This window comes from Pygocentrus nattereri, chromosome 24, assembly GCF_015220715.1.
Source record: "Pygocentrus nattereri isolate fPygNat1 chromosome 24, fPygNat1.pri, whole genome shotgun sequence".
NCBI lineage: Eukaryota > Metazoa > Chordata > Actinopteri > Characiformes > Serrasalmidae > Pygocentrus > Pygocentrus nattereri.
Genome location: NC_051234.1, coordinates 16407798 through 16428179, shown reverse-complemented (window position 1 = coordinate 16428179; position 20382 = coordinate 16407798). Strand labels below are relative to the sequence as shown.

Here is a 20382-nt window from a genome sequence, read left to right as displayed (position 1 = left end):
GCAATCAAAGGAACTTATGGTTCATTTTACAACAACTACAGAGACAGTTGGACTAGTTATGATAAAGCCTAAGCCCACACTCCAGTAAAATATTACTAATGTACTAACGACTCAATTAGAAATAAAATTATTTTTCTAACAGCCAACTTGTGTAAAAGTGCAAAGACCACTTAAGTAATGAGTAACTTAATTAAAGTGGACATTCAGGCACATCCTGAAACTATACGTATAGGGCTCTATCCTTCTCTTTTTGATTCACTCTTCATCTAAAATGACGAACCCCTATAGTCAGAGGTGTGACCAACTGCAAAGCAGTAGAGATGGAATAATGATACAGAAAGAGAAATCAAACAAAAATCAATGAAAAAGAAACTATGTTGATGACTAAAAAGTCCTAAGGAAAGTAGAAATCCAGAAAAAATTTGCTTCTGTACATGTAACAGAGTAAAGGTAGCTACTTACTACACACCTCTGCTAGCTAGCTTAGCTTAACATTAGCTGTGCTCACAATACACAATACCATGTGCTTTTCTTGGCTCCCACTCGCTCGCCACACAAATGGCGATAAAAACACAATTACATGTAGAATCAAACAAAGTTTAAAAACATTCATCTTCTGGAGGCCAGCATAATAACATTGTACACATAGAATACAGAGAGTTGTGATAGGATGCTAAAATGATAACAATTCTGAAAATAGCAACCGGTTCATCATCATACCATTTTAGTTTATATTCTGATGCACAGATTGGTCACTTAATTGTGCTTGGTGACTTTATCCTCACCTGGAAGAGTAACAATTTGCACTGTTATTCTCAGTTCCATATTAATGGCTCCATTATTTGAGGAAAAAGTATTGAGCAGGTACCAAAAACCATTAAATGTGAGCCCTTGGTAATGGCCAGCAGCACAGTTCCAGTTTTCTGGGACCAATGGTTACGGTCCTGACAAGTGCCAATTGCCTTACACTGCTCAGTTCACTGCAATATGTGTACAGCCTAAACTGTTTGCCACTGTTCTGCATTTCAGTAGTTATCTATATTGTTCCATTCTTTTTTTGTATTGTTGTGTGAGCCATGAATGTGACATCATTGAGAAGAGTGGGAACAAAAAAAGACAGTGTGTGCGAAACAGAGGGAAGGAAGGCCCACCTCTACAACGGCTCCATTGGGCTGCCTGAGGAAGTGTCTGTAGCGTTGGCGTAGGCCACTCAGGTACAGTGTGTAGATAGATACATGGGTACTGGTCTCCCCTGCTGTGGTGGGCACAGCCCCAGGGGGTTCGGACCCTGCTGGCTCCTCCTCTGTCCAGATGTAGTCGTACACTGCCACCTAGTGAGATACACACACCCCCCGGCTCATTAGAACACCATAAAGACACAGCAATAATCAAACAGCAGAAGATTGACAGCAGAGAGAGAGAGAGAGAGAGAGAGAGAGAGAGAGAGAGAGAGAGAGAGAGAGAGAAAGAGAGAGAGAGAGAGAGAGAGAGAGAGAGAGAGAGAGAGAAAGAGAGAGAGCGAGAGAGAGAGAGAGAGAGAGAAAGAAAGAGCGAGAGCGAGAGAGAGAGAGAGAGAGAGAGAGAGAGAGAGAGAGAGAGAGAGAGAGAGAGAGAGAGAAAGAAAGAGCGAGAGCGAGAGAGAGAGAGAGAGAGAGAGAGAGAGAGAGATGCTTAAGAGAGGAGGAGGGAGGAAGAGAAATGATGGAGTAGAGCTTTAATTGGACTGATAAACTCAACAAAACAGTCCAACAAAATTCTCCTGGAGTATTCTGGAGTCTGACCCAACTTGACCCACAGCAAGTTTTAAATCCATGCCCAATCTGGGTCTGACAAGACTTTGTCCATTGCCATAGATCCAATACATAGATCCAACATGTATTTTGTTGGAAATGCCACTTGAAAAACAAATACAAAGAAGGTGTACTACTGAACAACTGAAAGGATAGGGTAATGATGAATAGCAACAGCTGCTAACCAATACTGAAATGAAAGACTAAGAGAATAATGTAGGGCTTAGGATGAACTACATGCCCACATCCTGGAATGCGGAGAATACTACTATTTTGATTGGCCACAATGCAATGACAAAAAAAGGGATACTTATACATTTTCTAAAAATTAATGTGTGTAATTAATATTTTATTTTAAATTACCAGCAATGTTGTAATTTTAAGCAACTGGTTGTCTTCTCACATCTCTTTGGCAGGCCCGGGATGTATGTGGGGGCCTTGGGCTGTTTTTATGGTGGGCTTAACCCAGTACCTTGATGCCAGGCTTTGTATTTGCTGCAGCACAAGTGACTCCAGAGTGCCAGATAAAATTCAGGTGAAGGTAAACAGGGAGGAAGAGCAAAGTATGGAGAAAAACTAAAGATGAAGTAAATGCAGGCCAAGGCAGGAGGCTGGCTCTGAGAATCTGAACTTGGGCTGAGCCCAACGGATAATTGAGAAATTATTTCTGACATGAATAGTCTGGTACTGTCGGGTTAAGAGAAACACCGCATGTATTAAGAGACACAAAAAGAAAGGAAACAAAGGAGAGAAAGGTCAATGATCCTGACTCCTCCAGCTAACACTGTGTACGGTTTTGTGTGCTTACGGGAAACCTGTAAAAATCTACATGAAAGCAAAAGCCGAAGCAGTGAGCGTTTACGTCTATGCTGCGTGCGTACTGGTAGGCATAGGCACAAAACAAAGGGTGGAGGTGAGAAGGGCTTAGTGCTGCATAATTGCACAAATGCTCACTTCGATGCAATTACCTTGCCCTACCTGCGACCACAGTTCAGTGCTTTTTGAGATGAATCAAATCCTAAACCGGCTGACAGTAATCCTCTGTAATTTACCACTGTTCTTCAGCCTTACTGATGATCCTAGCCCGCCAAGGCAAGAATGCAGGGGATCGGGTTGCCAGATTACTCACTGAGTTCTGACCCCTGGCATAGCAAGAAGCACGAACACAGCCTCAGAGAAAAGCCTTTTTAATCCAATCCTTAAAAGAGCAATAAAAGAAATAAATGATATGCTATCACCCTATAGCCTCTTATTAATGCTGATCTTAAACCATCCCATGTCAACTGATTAAACAGACCAGAGATGCTAACATGCCCAGCAGTGAATGGAAACTAACAAATGAATGTCAGATAGGGTTTTCAAATATAGAAATTATGCGGAAACACCTAGACACCTATCTCCTAATGATTTTAAATGAATACTCTTAACTTTCATTTATTTTTTCCCATTATATTGCTGTTACCAAACAGTAACTACAACTTCATTTCCAAAAAAGTTGGGACGCTGTGCAAAATGTAAATAAAAACAGAACGTAATGATGTGCAAATCATTTAAATCCTACATTTAATCGAATATAGTACAAAAACAACATGTCAAATGTTAAAACTGAGAAATGTTAGTGCTTTTCTGAAAAACATATGCCCATTTTAACTGTAATGCCAGCAACACCTCTAAAAAAAGTTGGGACAGGGACATGTTTACTACTGTGTTTCATAATATCTTCTTTTAATAATACTCTATAATCGCTTGAAAACTGATTAGATGTGAAATGTTTCTCCATTTTTGCTTGATATAGACGGGGTCTCCGTTACTGTATCTTTCATATAATAAGGTGGCAAATGTTTTCAGTGGTGACAGGTCTGCACTGCAGGCAGGCCAATTTAGCACCCAGACTCTACTACTACAGAGCCATACTGTTGTAATAGATACAGAATGTGGTTTGACATTGTCTTGCTGAAATAATCAATTCCTTCCCTGAAAAAGACGTCATCTGGATGGCAGCATATGCTGCTCCAACCCCTGTATATATAGTTCAGCATGGTGCCTTCACATATGTGCAGATCAGCCATGCCATGTGCACCAATGTACCCTCATATCATCATAAATGCTGGCTTTTGAGAAGGCAGTAGCATCCCTTGCACATAGATTTCTCCAGATTCTCTGATTCTTCTCATGATATTATGTACAGCAGATGATGAAATCCCCAAGTTCTTTGCTTTGCCAAGTTCTTTCACAGAGTGGTAAACTCCTCCCTGTATTTTTAAAGACTTTTTATACCCAAAATGTTACTGAACTGCTGCCAATCAATCTAATTAATTGTGAGATGTTCCACCAGGTGTTTTGAAATGTACTGCTGGCATCAAATTCAAAATGGGCTTTTATTTTCCAAAAACACTAAAGTTTCACATTTCATATGTTGTCTTTAATGATTTGAATATTATTGCATTCTGTTTTCATTTATATTTTGCACAGCATCCCGACTTGTTTGAAAACAGTGTTGTATACATAGGTTGAACTACTTGCAATTTTTTTTAATTTACATTCTAGTTCTGTCAAAGTTGGTGTTCATGTCAGTGTTAGTGTGTTGTAATTATTAACACCATGATCACATTTTTATGGTTTGATGCTATAGTAGGGCTCTTACACTGTATGTTGCTATTACAGAATCTATGATTCTATCCCTCTCATTTAAATATAGCTTTTAAATGGAATATCTTCTTTTAAAGCAATTCCTTTGGCAGACTGCACTCGATGGTAGGAGATCTATGAATAAATTAATAAGCAGCAAACTAACAAAAGCACAAACAGTGACACAAGCACAAAAAGAGCTTTCACTGTAACAGGAATACATGAGCTGTATAGACAAATACAAGAGGGCTACAATTGCAGGTGTTGGATGAAAATAATGTTACTGAATTAATGTAAGCTTTTACCTTTACAATACATACACTTAAATTATGAATAAATACACTCTTTTTCTTTAAGGTCAAATTAGAGCACACAAAATAAATCCATCTAATCCTGAATTAATCATTTGAATCCAATTTAATTCAATATTCACCTATTAAAGGTCCTGTGGTTCCTAAACATTTTTAAAAATATGTTTAAATGTTGAAATACGTGGCATTCTTTCAGCCTTGTAAGCAGTTATTTTCCATATGCTTGTTAATATCTGTATACGTGCTTTCAGTTAGTAGTGCGCTAACTACTGTACTATCAAAGCTGAGCATGCAGTTTGTTAATACATCAAGTCACATATTTCCTGTAAGGATTGTGAGTCTCAATGTTCCAGCAATTCCAGTCCCTTATCATCTAATCTGATCCATTGTTCCATGGATTCATTACAAACAAAACTAGAGGTTGATTTGAAGCATATCTGTGGTCTTGATAGTTTGCATTCATTTTCATTTTAGATCTTACTGTCCCTTTAATTTTATGGTCTGTGCAGGTATAAGGTTGGCCGACTCAGATCTGCGTGTGCAGAGTCGTGGTGGTAGTGTTTACGTGAGCTACACAGCACAGGCTGAACCTGCAACACGCCATCCGGCTCTGATAGAAGAACACAGGGAGTAAGCCAAGCGTGTAACATGTTATATAGGTCATGGAACTCAGAGGCATTGGTGTGTGAAGATCACGGTGCCTCTCACCCAGTCGAGCTGGCTTAAACATGACCTAGTGTCGGCTTCATCATGCACACTCACGCTAAGCTCGAACGCAGGTGCCTGGCATGCATATTGAACACACGTACACACACACAACTTCACATTTACATAAAAACAGTAAACTCCAGTAATACATAAAATATCAGTAGACACTTATTTTCCTTTTTGCATATAGTCGGGCAGCTTGGCAGCTAAAGATCAGAGATCAGTTTAGCAGAATACTGCTTTTTCTTTTCCATTACTGATAACAATAACAAAACTTTGCGAACTCTTTCATACAATTATTGGTCCAGTATACACTCACCGGCCACTTTATTAGGTACTAGGTGCTAGTAAAAGGTTGGACCCCCTTTTGCCTTCAGAACTGCCTTAATTCTTCATGGCATACTTTCAAGAAAGTTTGGAAACATTCCTCAGAGATTCTGGTTGGTTATTTGAGTTACTGTTGCCTTTGTATCACCTCGAACCGGTCTGCAAATTCTCCTCTGACCTCTCACATCAACAAGGCATTTTCATCCACACAACTGCCGCTCACTGGATAATTTCTCTTTTTGAGACTCTGTAAACCCTAGAGATGGCTGTTGTGTAAAAATCCCAGTAGATCAGCAGTTTCTGAAATACTCAGAAAAGCCTGTCTGGCACCAACAACCACGCCACGTTCAAAGTCACTTAAATCACCTTTCTTCCCCATTCTGATGCTCAGTCTGCACTTCACCACCTCTACATGCCTAAATGCATTGTGTTGCGGCCTAATAAAGTGGCCGGTGAGTGTATTTTTCCCTTAAAAACTACAAATCTTGAAACTGAGCTATGTCTTAATTGAAAAACTCCACTTAGATGGGCTTTCAAACTTAAAACTAGAACAAAATATGCTGTTTGTTACGTTAATAACAGTCTGTAACACAGCATCATATCTCATCAGTTTGACAGTATTTACGATTTTGTGTCCTTTCTGTGTTTTTACACTACAGGAGCCAGCATGCATTAAGCAAACATGTATTACAACCAATAGGAATCCCATAACAGTGATTTTCACGATTGGCCCCTCCCAGTCCTGTCCATGTGTTCGTGTTGTGTTTTGGTCTAGTCCATGTGCTTTTTGTTTTAATCCCAGTTTTAATCCCTTGTTTAGTTACTCCGCCCCTGATTGTTCCCACCTGTGTTTTCCACCTGTGTCTTGTGAACCCTCGTTAGCCCTCTTGTATTTAAGCCATGTGTTTCCCTTAGTCTAGTCCTGGTCTTTGTACTGTTTGAATTGTTGTTCTGATTATGGTGTTTGTCGTTAGATGTTTGTGTGATTGTTTGCTGTTTGGATTCTGTGTTTATCATGTCTGCCCACCCTGCTCTCGATCTTGATTACTGTCCCCTGGACTGTCTCGACCCTGACTTTGGATATGCCCAAAATAAACATCGCTTATCTCCGCATATGCGTCTACCTCCTCGCTCCGTGTTACAGTGATAAACTAACTCAGATGCTAATAAATACATAAGACATTCAGCTGCAAAAAAGCAAGTTTATAACAGATAGCAATGGCGATGTTTCATTTTGGCTGAAATGTTCTTTAAGATGGCCATTGAAAACCAGCATGCTCAAACTGCTGAAACACTGTACTATACTACAGGAAGAAAGAAACTCTCAAATAACCCACTTATGATTAAAATAAATTAAAATTTTGACAACTAAAATTTTAATTCTATTATAATACTTTACTAGATTAACTAGGCATCACATAGCTACTTTGATTAGTTACTCTTATTAGTCCCACAATGGGGAAATTTCACCTTTGCATTTTAACACACCTCTGCAGTGAAACACACACACACACACACTAGCAAATGCACACAGACTAGGGCGCAGTGAGCACACTTGCCCAGAGTGGTGGGCAGCCCTATTCACTGCCCCTCTGGAGCAGTTGAAGGTTAGGTGTCTTGCTCAAGGTCACTGTCAGCGCAGGGGATCAAACAGGCAATCTTCTGGTCACAAGGCTGGTTTCCTAACCTCCAGCCCATGACTGCCCCAAATTATGTGACATACTTCATTTTGTTATGTTGCACTGTAAGTAATTCTGTAATATTTCAGACTATATTAGTAAGAAAACATATTATGTTAATTTTTTGCATCACATGGCTACTGGGATTGTGTGATGTACTTTACTTCACTTTGTTATGTAGCACTACAAGCAATTCTGTACTATTTTAGGCTAATTACTTTATTCTTAGGCTTCATGTACCTACTGCGATCATGTGACATATTTCACTTTGCTATGTTGCACTAATTCCATAATTTTTTCAGGTTAAATTTGTTAGAGAACTAGATTGGGTTAATTCTTATTCCTCCAGTACCTGATCCGGTATTCTGCTGGTATCAGTGCAAAACTAATACTGGATATCGGATCAGTGCAGTCTCTAACTTTGTTGTAAGCCTTAGAGAGCAAGGTCAGCTGGTGTACTAAACCAGTGTAAGTGCTGGGGCAGTGTGTGATTGGGAGGAAAACAGGAACTCCTCCTCAGAGAGGCTGAACAAATTTAGGAGCCCTGTCTCAGTGACAGAGGAGGAAGCCAACGGGGCAGGGCAGGCCTGAATTCAGAGCTTAGTGCAGGGCAAGGACCCAATTACTGCATGAGTCACCATCTCTCTCTCTCGTCCTCTCTCATACCATCCGTCTCCTTCCTGGATCTCTCCTCTCCCTTCATCTCTATTCCCAATCTCTCTCCCTCTGTCTGTCTGGCCTCTGAATCGATCTTGCTTCAGTAAAGCTCAGCAGGTTCAGCCAGGTTGAAAGGCAGTGGGAAGTTTTTTGGGCCGCACTTGGAGTTTGCAAACTCAAGGTGACCCCTTAATTGGCTCAGTAATTACAACTCCTCTGGAAAACAGCGAGAGGAAGGTGGGGTTGTTTGGGGGGAGGCAGGGTCAGGCTGAAACAACTTTCATTTCACTGTGCACCCATGTCGCAGTTTCTCCAGCTACTTAAGTGTGTTGCCAAAACACAGGCTGCCGCAGCTAGGAGCATGAGAGTCATTACCGTACGTAATTAGACACTTCTTAAGTACAGACAGCCCGGAGAGAACGTTCTGATTGTGCACCGTCAGAGGAGACTTCTAAAGCCATCAGAAAGAAATTACCAAGTAAATTAGAAACACTTCCCTTTCCCCGTCATTTACCAAGCCTCACTTAAGCTGGCCTGAAAACTGGCCTGGCAGTGTCATCCACAACAGGACCCTGTGTGGTCTCAGTCTTTGTGATTTTGTATTATGCTGTATGCAATTTCATAGAAACCATCTGGCTTCTGAGGCCGTTTTGTACATTATGCAATACCTGCTCAACTCCCTGTAACTACGAGGTAATGCTGGGTAGTCGTTTCTGTCAATTCGCGCTTGCTCCTCTCCATTGAGTTTGGTTAGTGCTAATCTGCATGTATAATTTTTGTATCAAAAAACACTGAAATGTGTACACACACAAACAGCGTGATATTGCCCAAATGCCTCATTCTGAGCGAGTTTTTCACATATTGCATCATGGCTCTCCCATTGAATCATTTATACAAACGTAACAAGGAGCCTCGCTGGGTGTTAGCCTGCTTCGCCTTGCGTTGGTGCATGCGTGCGTGAGGCAGCGTGTTCTCTCCGCCATTGTCCCTGCACTGGCGCTAAGTGACTGATTTAGACTCAATGCCTGGGTGTTCTCAGAGAGCCCATCTGTGGGTTAAGCAGATAGCATTCAAGTGAGCTAACCTAATTCCAACCAATCTAGCCTCGATTTATTGTGGACGTCTGTACACGGGGATCTGATAGAGCCTCATATCAGTCTCTTTATTTGCATCAGGAGAGACAGCCACTGCTTCTTTGAGGTCTATAAACATCAAACCATGTCTCCCAGCCCCAACATAAATTCTGCATTTCGCAGACGTTACGGCAAATGCGGCGGGGCCGGCCGGGATCCAGGAAGTGGAAATAAAAATGGCAGCCAGCACTCAACCCTTCTCGAAATGAGCCTGCGCCTGCTCCCGGCCAAATGAGATTACACGTCTCCAGATTTGTAAAAATGGATATACGAAATTTGATAAGCGTCGCACTGAAGTGTAAGTGTCTCCTGTGTTCGAAACATTCTTAATACGGGAGCTAAAAGAGAAGGCGCATCATAATGGAGTCATAATTGCGCTGGTGGAGGGTCATATGAAATCAGTACAGTCCTCATAAAATATGCTGTTACAGGGGCGAGAGAGAGAAATAGACAGCACTGAGAAAGATGTCAGAAATGGCATGTTATATAAATGTGATTTTTAAAACACTGACAGTACAGGACTACAAATAAAAGAGCAATCAGTCATCACAGAAGAGTGAAATAAACTGCCACATATCACTGATGCAGTGCTGGTACAGCGTGATAGCCTCTGTTTATTACTGCTGTTCAGCTACAGGAAACTGGTTTGTAATCTTCTAAATTCACTTTTTAATAATGTCAAGTATCTGAAAACAGTGAAAACCCTGACCTTTCCTATCGATGCCATAAACAGAAAGAGAGCGAGAGAGCGAGAGAGAGAGAGAGAAATGAAAAAAAGAAAAAGAAAAAGGAAGGAATAGAGGAGAAAAGTGGGAGAAAATGAGAAGACAGGAAAAATGAAAAGAAGGAAGAGAAAAAGATTAAAAGAAATAAAAGTGTGAGACAGACAAAGAGTAAAAAAAGAAAAAATAGTAAAACAGAACAGAGAAAGACAGACAGACAGACAGACAGACAGACAGACAGATAGATAGATAGATAGATAGATAGATAGATAGATAGATAGATAGATAGATACGCAGACAAACAGAGTGAGAGAGAGAGAGGAAAAAAGGAGAAAGAGGAAGAATTAAAGGAGAAAAGAGTGGGAGACAGAGCAAGAGAGAAAGAAGACAAGGACAGTAAAAAAGAAGAAGAGGAAAAAAGAGCAAGAGATAATAAAGAAAAGCAAAGAAAAAGGGAAGTAGACAGAGAAAAAAGAAGGAAAGGAGTAAGTATGAAACAAAAATGAGAAATAGAGAAAAAGTCAAAGAATGACAAAGGGAGACAGATAGATAGGTAGACAGACAGGTAGACAGAGACAGACAGTGTGAGTGAAAGGGATAAAGAGAGAGAGAGAGAGAGAGAGAGAGCCCTCAGTCTTCCTGTAGGGGAAGTAAGGATTCTCAGGGCCTAAGTGAGGCCCAGCTTTGCATCATCCCACTCTGAGCGATCTAAATAAGATAGTGGCATCATTACAGAGCCCGCTCATCTGCGGCTCTCCCTTTTAGCCTAATTTTACCTTCGTCTGCATGCTCTTTGGGCTAATTAAATCTTTCCCTTCTCTCTCTCTTTCTGTCTCTCTCTAGTCATCGGAATGACAAATAACGCAATGCAATTTTGGCACATTATTATGTATGAAATGTGAGGAATAATGCATTCCACTCGGCTGAATATCTCTAGACTTGCGTGTAATGAGCACAACAGCGAAGTCGACTGTGCATGTAAGCCTACGCGCTTGCGTGTGTATGTGTGAGTGAGCTGTGCCTCACCTTTGCCTCTCTCTCTCTCTCTATTTCTTACCCACCTCCATGCTTTTTTCCTCTCTTTCACCAAACAAAAAAGCTGCTGACCTTCGTGTTCAGTCCCACCCGCCCACCACCCTTTATTGTAAGGAGAGAGAGAGAGAGAGAGAGAGTTGCTGCAGCTGGATCCTCTGGGCTCGTGGTTCTGTCCCGCTTGGCTTTAATTTACAGTGGGGGAAAATAATTAGAATCTCACTTTTGCGAAGAGTGGAGTGAAAATGTAAACAATGCTTCCCTGCGGGCGAGTGCTTCATCACACTGACAGGTGCATTTGAATGAGTCTGTGTGTGTGTGTGTGTGTGTGTGTGTGTGTGTGGCGGACAGCCTGGGATATTTATGTGGTAGTGGCACATGGCAGGTGTAGTACAGTTTGATATGATAGAACGGGTCATCCATCTAAAGCAGATGACGGAGGGATAGCCAGAGCCAGCAGGGGCCAGTAGGGGCCATACTTCTAACAAATGTGTACAAAAAGTGCATACGGAACAGGGCTCAAGCTAAAAATTCCAATTACAGCTACTGGCATACTGATATTATTTACTCTATTACACATTACACATGCACTCACCAGCCACTTTATTAGGTACACCTTGCTAGTAAAAGCTTGGACCCCCTTTTGCCTTAATTCTTCATTACATACTTTCAACAAGGTATTGGAAACATTCCTCAGAGATTTTGGTTGGTTATTTGAGTTACTGTTGCCTTTCTATCATCTCGAACCAGTCTGCCCATTCTCCTCTGACCTCTCACATCAACAAGGTATTTTCGTCCACACAACTGCCGCTCACTGGATAGTTTCTCTTTTTCTGACCATTCTCTGTAAACCCTAGAGATGGTTGTGTTCAAAGTCACTTAAATCACCTTTCTTCCCCATTCTGATACTTAGAAATAAACTCTGCCATGAAGGTGGTGTTTAATATGTTTTTAATGTTCGTAATTCCTTCTGCCAAATTATAGTTCCTTGACAAGCAGCTTGTTTCTACATCACAGTAATGAGCTCCGTCCACTCGCTGCACAGCCGGCAGTTCGGTCTCCAGCTCCACCCAGACTGACTGACAGATTTAGACTTTAGTGCAGTCTCATCTTCAGTGTTTGACCAAATCAGCTGTCGGTCAAATTTGATCTTAAAAGTGTCCATTTTCTATCGTTCAAATAGCTTGAGCGTCTCCTATCAAGGTCGTTGCCTAACACTGGCATCTCAGTGGAGTGATACAGTGTTTGTGGAAAAACCCATGATGTGAAATATCAGCATGGTTTGAATGCCTCTCAACCAATCAGCTTGTGTGGCCAGAACTAACTGCTATATAATCCTTCAATATGAGTCTCTAAGTAATGCCTACTTCAGTTATTGCTGCTACATCCATCAAATCTTCAGCTCAGGCTCCTCGGTAGCATCTGCACCATATGCACTAATAGACTAAAACATTCAGTTCAGCAAAATTCACATATAAAACACAAAGTAGTACATCTATAAGATGTTCAGTGCACACTTACAGTACAGTGTGTTAACATTTCTGGCACCTCAGAATATTACATTCACCTGGGTACTGCTAATATTACAATAAATACAACTAATATTAACTAATATTAATAAAAACAGGTAGTGATTTTACATCCAAGGTTTGGAGGTATTTTGCAGGACTGAGCAAAAGTCAGAGACCACCTTTGATTGGTTTAATTTCCAGTCAAAACAGTCATTATGCTTAAGTTATTCACTTTTTAGAGTCAGGAAGAAGAAGAAAACAACAACAACAAGCCTCAACAATTAAAAATAATTTTAGTTCTTTCAATACAGGGTGTGTCCATCCTTTGTCTTTAGATCAGCTTCCATTCTTCCTGGGGGACTTGCTTTCAGTGTTTCAAAGAAATCTCCCTCCAGAGTTCAGTCTTGGAAGTTGGTTACACCTCAGCTTCTCACAATTCAAGCAATCCCAAACACACTGAGTGATGCTGGGGTGGCCAGGCCATTATTTCACCAGCAGGTTTTTGTTTGATTTACAATTTTTTTTTATATATTTTCTATTTCGTTTTCTAATTGGCAGCTTCTTGACAGCTACACATCCTTTAAGACCAACAGCACTGACAGAAGCACCTGCATTTAACTGCTTTTTTGACTAGGAAATTAAATAAAGGGTCCCATTACATGCACATAAGACCCATCATAGGTACGATACTATTACATTTATCAGTGAATTTTGCCTATACTAATATATCAAAGGAAACTTGTTATTGGCTGATTTTATCATCACACTGACACAGTCGTATGCAAAAGTTTGGGTGCCCCTGGACAAATAAATTTTTTTTGATTGTGAAAGTGAAAATAAGTGCACAACTTTTACCTTACCATTACTATTCATTTAATACTTTAACAAATAAAACATTAAATATGCGCAAAATTTTACATTTTTTTCCTCATACATTAAACTGCATTAAACTGCAAAAATGCATTTTCTGTAAAGGGTGTGTTTACTTGTTGTGTTAACTTATTTTCACTTAGAAAATAAACAAAACATTTAATTTTATTAGGAGTGCTCAAACTATTGTATATTTTTAAGGGCAGGGCCATACTACTAAGACAAAAATAAAAATGCACAAAGATTGGTGTGAACCCACAGAAAGCAGTTATGCATAAGACTACGAAGACCCAAATGTCTCACCAGTGTCCAGCTTTACAAATGTACATACCCACATATTCCACCTTACAGACAATCTTCAGTTTCAGTTTCTCAGTTCACATAAACAAGCCTGTATGTACACATATACACACACACACACACACACACACACACACACACACACACACACACAAACAAACACACTGTGCCCCCAGGCGTGCAGGGAGGGGCTGAGTGACCCTGCAGTGGTTGAGTGCTCAGTAGATGGTCACTCCGTCTCTGCTTAGCTACAACACACAGCTGACTAACTGACCAGGTGTATATCCATGTGCTTCATTTAATTTAATTCACCTCGCTGGATTCAATATTTTACAATAATATAAATGATGACTGTTTCCATGTTACATGCTGAACTGCCCCTAGGTGTGAGTGTGTGAGTGATTGTGTATGTCTGTCCGTCTGTCCTGCGATAGACTGGCGACCTGTCCAGGGTGTATCCTGCCTTCCATCCGCTGACAGCTGGGAGTGGCTCCAGCAGCCCTCGCGACCCAGAAGGAGAAGCGGCTTAGGTGTGTGTGTGTGTGTTTCCATGTTGTTGTGACTTTTGGTGTACAAACAAGGTAACCACATTAGTTTACAAATTTAAAGGGTATAATCATTTATAATACTCTAAATGAAACATCTAAACAGATAAAGTAGCCTGATCTGTAACTAATGATTTCCAAAATCGATTAATCAGTTCATTACGACTTCGACTAATTGATTTAATCAGGAAAAGAAAAAAGAACAGCCAGCAGCCTGTCAATACCTAAACATTTAACATCATTCACAATGTTTCTTTCAACAAATTGGAAATACAAGGATTATTATTTTTTTTATTATTTCAAACATAAAACACATACCCTATCTTCGAAATCATACTTTTATCAGCAATACCACAATATGCCTTCTGCACTGTCTACATGCACTGAAGCACTAGCAAATAATAACTATAATTTAGCCATGCAATTCAGATGAAAATGCAGCTCATCCTTTCAGCCAATGCAGCTTATTTTACCAAACTAGAACAGAACTAGCTTAAAAATAAAGAAGACAATGACGTACTGTTTTTAACTTTTGACTACAGTTTTACTGCATGGTTACTCACCATCCAGAGCCATTTTGACATTTTCTGGCATGAATGTGTTTTCTCTAGGTCCTCATGCATGACAGCTGGGCTGTGGTTTTTATCGACATCTGTCAATTAGTTGTTACAGGTCTACCTGATATCTTTGTGTTTCTCACTATCCAGCTACTGTCAGGCTGTAAGCTACCCTGATATAAGTGAATTATGATGTGCTCAGTTTGCTTATGCTGAGTGTTGTTTAGCAAAATAAAACTTGTGTTTGGCTGTTGCTGTGCATGTATTTTGCTTATCATTTTAACATTTGTGACTAATACTGCTTCAGTCTTTAAGGAGTGTTCTTAGGCTAAATGTGCAGCCCTTATATAGATATATGATTTTTATAGCATAGTAAGCTACCACATTCAGTGATGTCAACATTATTAGCTACTGTTTCATATCCCTTATTTTAATATTATTGTTATGAACACTCACCATCCACATTATTAGGTACAACTGTTCAGTTGCTTGTGAACACAAATAGCTAATCAGCCAATCACATGGCCACAACTCAATGCATTTAGGCATGTAGAGGTGTTCAAGACAACTTGCTGAAGTGCATTCTGAGCATCAGAATGGGGAAGAAAGGTGATTTAAGTGACTTTGAACGTGGCATGGTTGTTGGTGCCAGATGGGCTGGTCTGAGCATTTCAGAAACTGCTGATCTACTGGGATTTTCATGCACAACCATCTCTCTGGTTTACAGAGAATGGTCCGAAAAAGAGAAAATATTCAGTGAGCGGCAGTTGTGTGGACGAAAATGCCTTGTTGATGTGAGAGGTCAGAGGAGAATGGGCAGACTGGTTCAAGATGATAGAAAGGCAACAGTAACTCAAATAACCAACCAAAATCTCTGAGGAATTTTTCCAAAACCTTGTTGAAAGTTTGCCACGAAGAATTAAGGCAGTTCTGAAGGCAAAAGGGGGTCCAACCTTTTATTACCTTTTACTAGTACCTAATAAAGTGGCCAGTGAGTGTATTTCAACGTTGCAATGTCCTTTTGCATTGTTTCAGACAGTAGTTTTGTTTAAAACATCCTGATTTTGAATCCTCTTTTTCTGAAAATGAATAAGAACCCACCAAAATTCTCCAGAGTTCCACTGGGGTCCAGTGGGTTAACAGCATGTAGCTGATACTGTATCTCCATGATACACACTGTCACACACATTCTGCATCACAATGTATTGTGTCACAACCTATCGTTACACTCATAGACTTTGTATTATAAACCAGCATATCATGCAGAAGGCTGAGGTCCACCCTAATCAGAGTCTAGCCCTACGCTTGGATAACCCAGGCATTGCTAGCCATTAGAATGGAAATAGATAGGCTATTATTATAGATTTGCACAAGAAGGAGAAGGCTGTTGACGCAATTAGGCTCAGAGACGTTTGGCTCTGTAGCAGCTGTGCATCTGGCCTGGTGAGCATGTGAATGCGACAGTCAACCGATCTGTATCAACAGGGCCATAACACACGCCTCTGCCTCATCCCTTTCCCTCCAAAAAAAACAGGCAGAACATTGCCCTGCTCATATGTAAACACAACCTGTTTAGCTCCGTAAAATACCACAGAAATATGACACCATTGCACAAATTACTGGTAAATAAATCTTCAAATTACTGGTGAATAAACCTAAACTAGTAAACATTGCTAATATTTCTCTTTATGAGGATATCACAACACAATGCAACACATTTCTAGATTTTCTTACTTCTTTTAAGTCATTTTATCTAGTCAAAGTGTATTATTTTATTCTACTTGTTTTAGGAAATAATGCAGATTGTTTTGCGTGTTTTGAAAAATAATGGAATATAACACTTTCAGTTGATACATTTCCTTAAAAGTAAGTAACCTAAAAGTAAAAATACAGTGAAATAGATACAAAACTACCTCAGAATTAGAAATATTGGTCACACTTTATTTGGATGGTCCCCTATAGATGACCAACAGATACTTATATTATTAACAAACTTTCTGGTGATACATTAAGTTTAAGATAAGGTTTAGGAGTAAATGCAGGTTTTGCCTTGAGGTTAGGGTTAGGGTAAGGTCTAGGGTTAGGGACAGTTAAACTTCAATGTCAGTTGCATTTAATAGATATTTAGTTGAAAGCTATTTAAAAATAGACTGAGCATCTATAAAGCTTCTACAGTGGACCATACAAACGAAATCAAAATACTAGATATATTTTCTAGATTTAAAAATTTTATTTGCCAAAATAATTTTGTGCACTGTGTTTGGTGTCCAGCTACAAAGTTAGCAGCTAACAATTAATAACTTGCGCATACTGAATGCCTATATTATTATACAATTGCCTGAAAATACCCTGACCTGTTAATCTCTTTCAGACTTGCTATTGCGGTTTCTGACACTGCATGATACACTGTTATCAGCACAAATAAGGCAAACTACACTACATAGCTAAACACAGTACCACTCATCCATCTTGGGGTCTGAATTCTGTCTGTACTTTTGCCCACTTTTCATTTCTTTAAAGAAAAAGTATTAATAACACAGAAAAACTGCATGAATAACCCAGGCATTGGGATGGAGATTCAGAATGTAAATACTGTACAAGGTATGACTTCAGACTTTGAACTGAGAAAGATGAGAGAGAGAAACAGGGAAAGATACCATCTCAGTTGAGGATTATCTCACCAATGCATCTGCATAAATCCCTGTTACTAATCTGCTTTTATAGATGCCTAAAAAAGCCAATTTAATCCATAAACAACTCCGTAAAGCGATCCTCCACTCAATAGCAGGGACTAGTGATGCCTAGGAGAGGCTTTCTCGAAGGTTTGTTTGTTTGGAGAGGCTGAGGGCTAAATGCTTTAAAATCAAGGTTATTTACACATGCATTGTGAAAAGGCTTTGCACACACTCAGCTGCTAATATGGGGGGATTGAAACGAAAGCTTCACTTAGGTAGGAGACAAGGCACAGGGTAGCAGACTTACAGATTTCATGCAAGAAACAACAGATGTGCAAAAAGTAGGATACTTTTTATTGCTTTGTTGTCCTTTTCCAAGAGTTCTGTACAAAGGTCTTATGATGATAATGGCATCATAGTTTAATATTCAGTTCTGGCTATATGACTATGCAAATACATGCATATTGATTCATACTTAACGTAGGAATCATCTAGTTAACAGTGTTATAAGAGCATAAAATCAATCATAATGACAAATCAGATATGTATAGCATTCACCAAATTACACTGAGAGTCATTAATCACCACTACGAGATCATTGTCATTTCTACCCTTAAATATATAGCGTGTTCATTCAGAATAGGGTTTCCCCATTTTATTATATTTGGGTTTCATTTGTACTGCATCTGTGTGTTTTATAATATCTTCTCCAAGAAAGTGGCTCATTTGTGGTAATAAAAACAGCACAATGTCACTGCTGAGGCTGAAAAGGAAATGTACCTGCTGCGATAAGAGCCTGTCCTCCCTCTGCTGTCTGCTATCTGTAAGGTCATGTGACTGATCGGAGATTAGAGGCTCATCTAAAGTGAGGGTGAATCTTTGCTCCATACAGTGTGGATGAGACATAATCAGTAGCCCTCTGTCCCTCTGGGCAATCAGAAAAAGCCAAGGTCAAAGTTTAAAAGCAAGAAAAAATGCCACAATTCAAACATTTACCATGTTTACTGCAATTGCTGCTTGGGCACTTTTATCCACATCCCTAATGCTATGGATTTATTAATGTTATTGAGAAGAAACCCTGACCCAGAGTGACCCAAAGGTGTAAAGGAACACAATAATTAAAATAAATACCAAGCTCCAGCTTGCTATCATTTTGAATAATTAATTTAACTTAATTCTGAGTTAAAACCATTCATCTAATCTAACATCATCGGTGGTTTCTAACCAATCTAGAACACTGTGTTGACTAGAGGGGAAAAAAGAGCACCCCTCTTTTTTAAAAATCCCATTCGTTCAGCGTGTCTCTAAAGAATGTTCTCTTGTCTGTCGACAGCCCAATTTGTTCCCTCTGTTCTACGTTATGAAAGGAGGAGGGGGTTTAGGATCTATAACAGTTTGAACATGTGGACTCAATTTTGTAGCTTCCAGCTGCATTTGTTTTGACAGCTGAGTTGGCGAGCAACATATTAGGATGAAATTAAAAGAAAAGTCCATGTCCGATATGCCTACAGAATGAAGCCGAGAATGGCCTGGTCAGCCTATTCTCAAATCAAAAGCTCTTCCTCTTTTTCCTGACTGCTAACAATTCTGTTCAACATGCGATAAAATGTTGTAGTTCTCACTAGCTACACTTACTGTCTGTAAAGTTGTATGGATGTCCACAAAGCTTTTTCCCCATTCCATTAGTGGAATAGTAGCTTGCTGAAACATAAAATATGAGATTTTTTCTGGAAAACTTTTGTGTCACGGAACAGATGCTCCTTACAAGAAACCCAAAGAAACACAAACAGCAAAGCAGGGAGTTATAGCTGGTGTCGCTTAACAGAAAATATGAAATAGAATGTGGGTTTGTTGGGAAAAAAAATTATGATAAAATTAAAAAAAAATAATAATAATAAATAAAATATAAAAATATCTACGGAGCCCTGTATTTCATTGCACTGTTGATAGAAATAAGCTATTTTTATATTATTCAAAATATCCAGTTAGAATTACTGGACATTCCCTCTCTTTATCCATCTCTCTGCTTTTTCACCCTCTCTCCCTCCACTTTTGCTGTTCTCTAGTCTTTTTCTCTCGCTCACTCCCCATCCCCTCCCCCATGCTTCCTTAACCATTGTGAGGCAGCGGTACTTTCACACATTGCTGCCCAACAAAAGTCATTGACCTTTTCTCCACGGCAGGCCCGTCCCTTCCCCAGTCACATCTCATATTGAGCTGTGTGCGAGGGCTCTGTGCCCCAGCCTGTGCTGCTGTAGCCCCAGGCCTGCCAGCCAGCCCTCGCCAGTACTGTCCACTAATAGCCTCCTGTAATTGAAGAAGCAGCTCTCAGCCCTAATGCAAGCAAACAGGCCGGTGGAGGGGCCTCAGAAGTGGACGTGAGGGGGGCTGGGCACGAGAGGAGTGGTGCAGGTGCCTCACTGTGACCTCTGTATCAGGGCAGTTCCTCCTGCCAGTTCACACCCCTCCTTTTCCTGTGTTTGTGTTCCTGTTTTGGGTTTGCTTTCAGGCAGGCCTGCTCCATTGTCGACTCACAGTGAAGGAAGAGCCGCTGGTCATAGGCTGCTACTTAGCAGGTGAGATTTGGTAGATGGCTTCCCTAGAAATAGTGGATTCAGTGGGTTGAATCTCATGGTATTTGTTGCTGAAGTCCAAGGCATGTGGCCATAACGTCACTGTTAATTACTTATTATTTCTTTCTCACAGCACTTTGAAACAGGGAGACAAAGTGCAGATTCTAAACTTAACTTTAATTACTTTATTATGTATGCAGTCTTATTTTTTAGTCACACTGCCAAATTTTCAGATGGAAAAAAGGAAAAAAGTCATGCAGACTTGAATCTAATGTGAACTGAATGAAAAAGCTATGCAATTAAATTTGTATAGCACAAATTCTGACCAGTCTTCAATTCAACTGCCATTCAGCGTTTGTAAAAA

General features: G+C 40.0%; 1 protein-coding gene across 1 annotated transcript in view; it reads right to left on the bottom strand.

The window, feature by feature from the left end:
* Nucleotides 1–20382, bottom strand: part of ofcc1 (orofacial cleft 1 candidate 1) — a 119465-nt gene that overhangs the window by 13168 nt on the left and 85915 nt on the right. The window contains exon 18 of the mRNA XM_037533795.1: nucleotides 1152–1331. Coding sequence (XP_037389692.1) covers nucleotides 1152–1331 — 180 coding nt within the window. The remainder of the gene's footprint in view (nucleotides 1–1151; nucleotides 1332–20382) is intronic.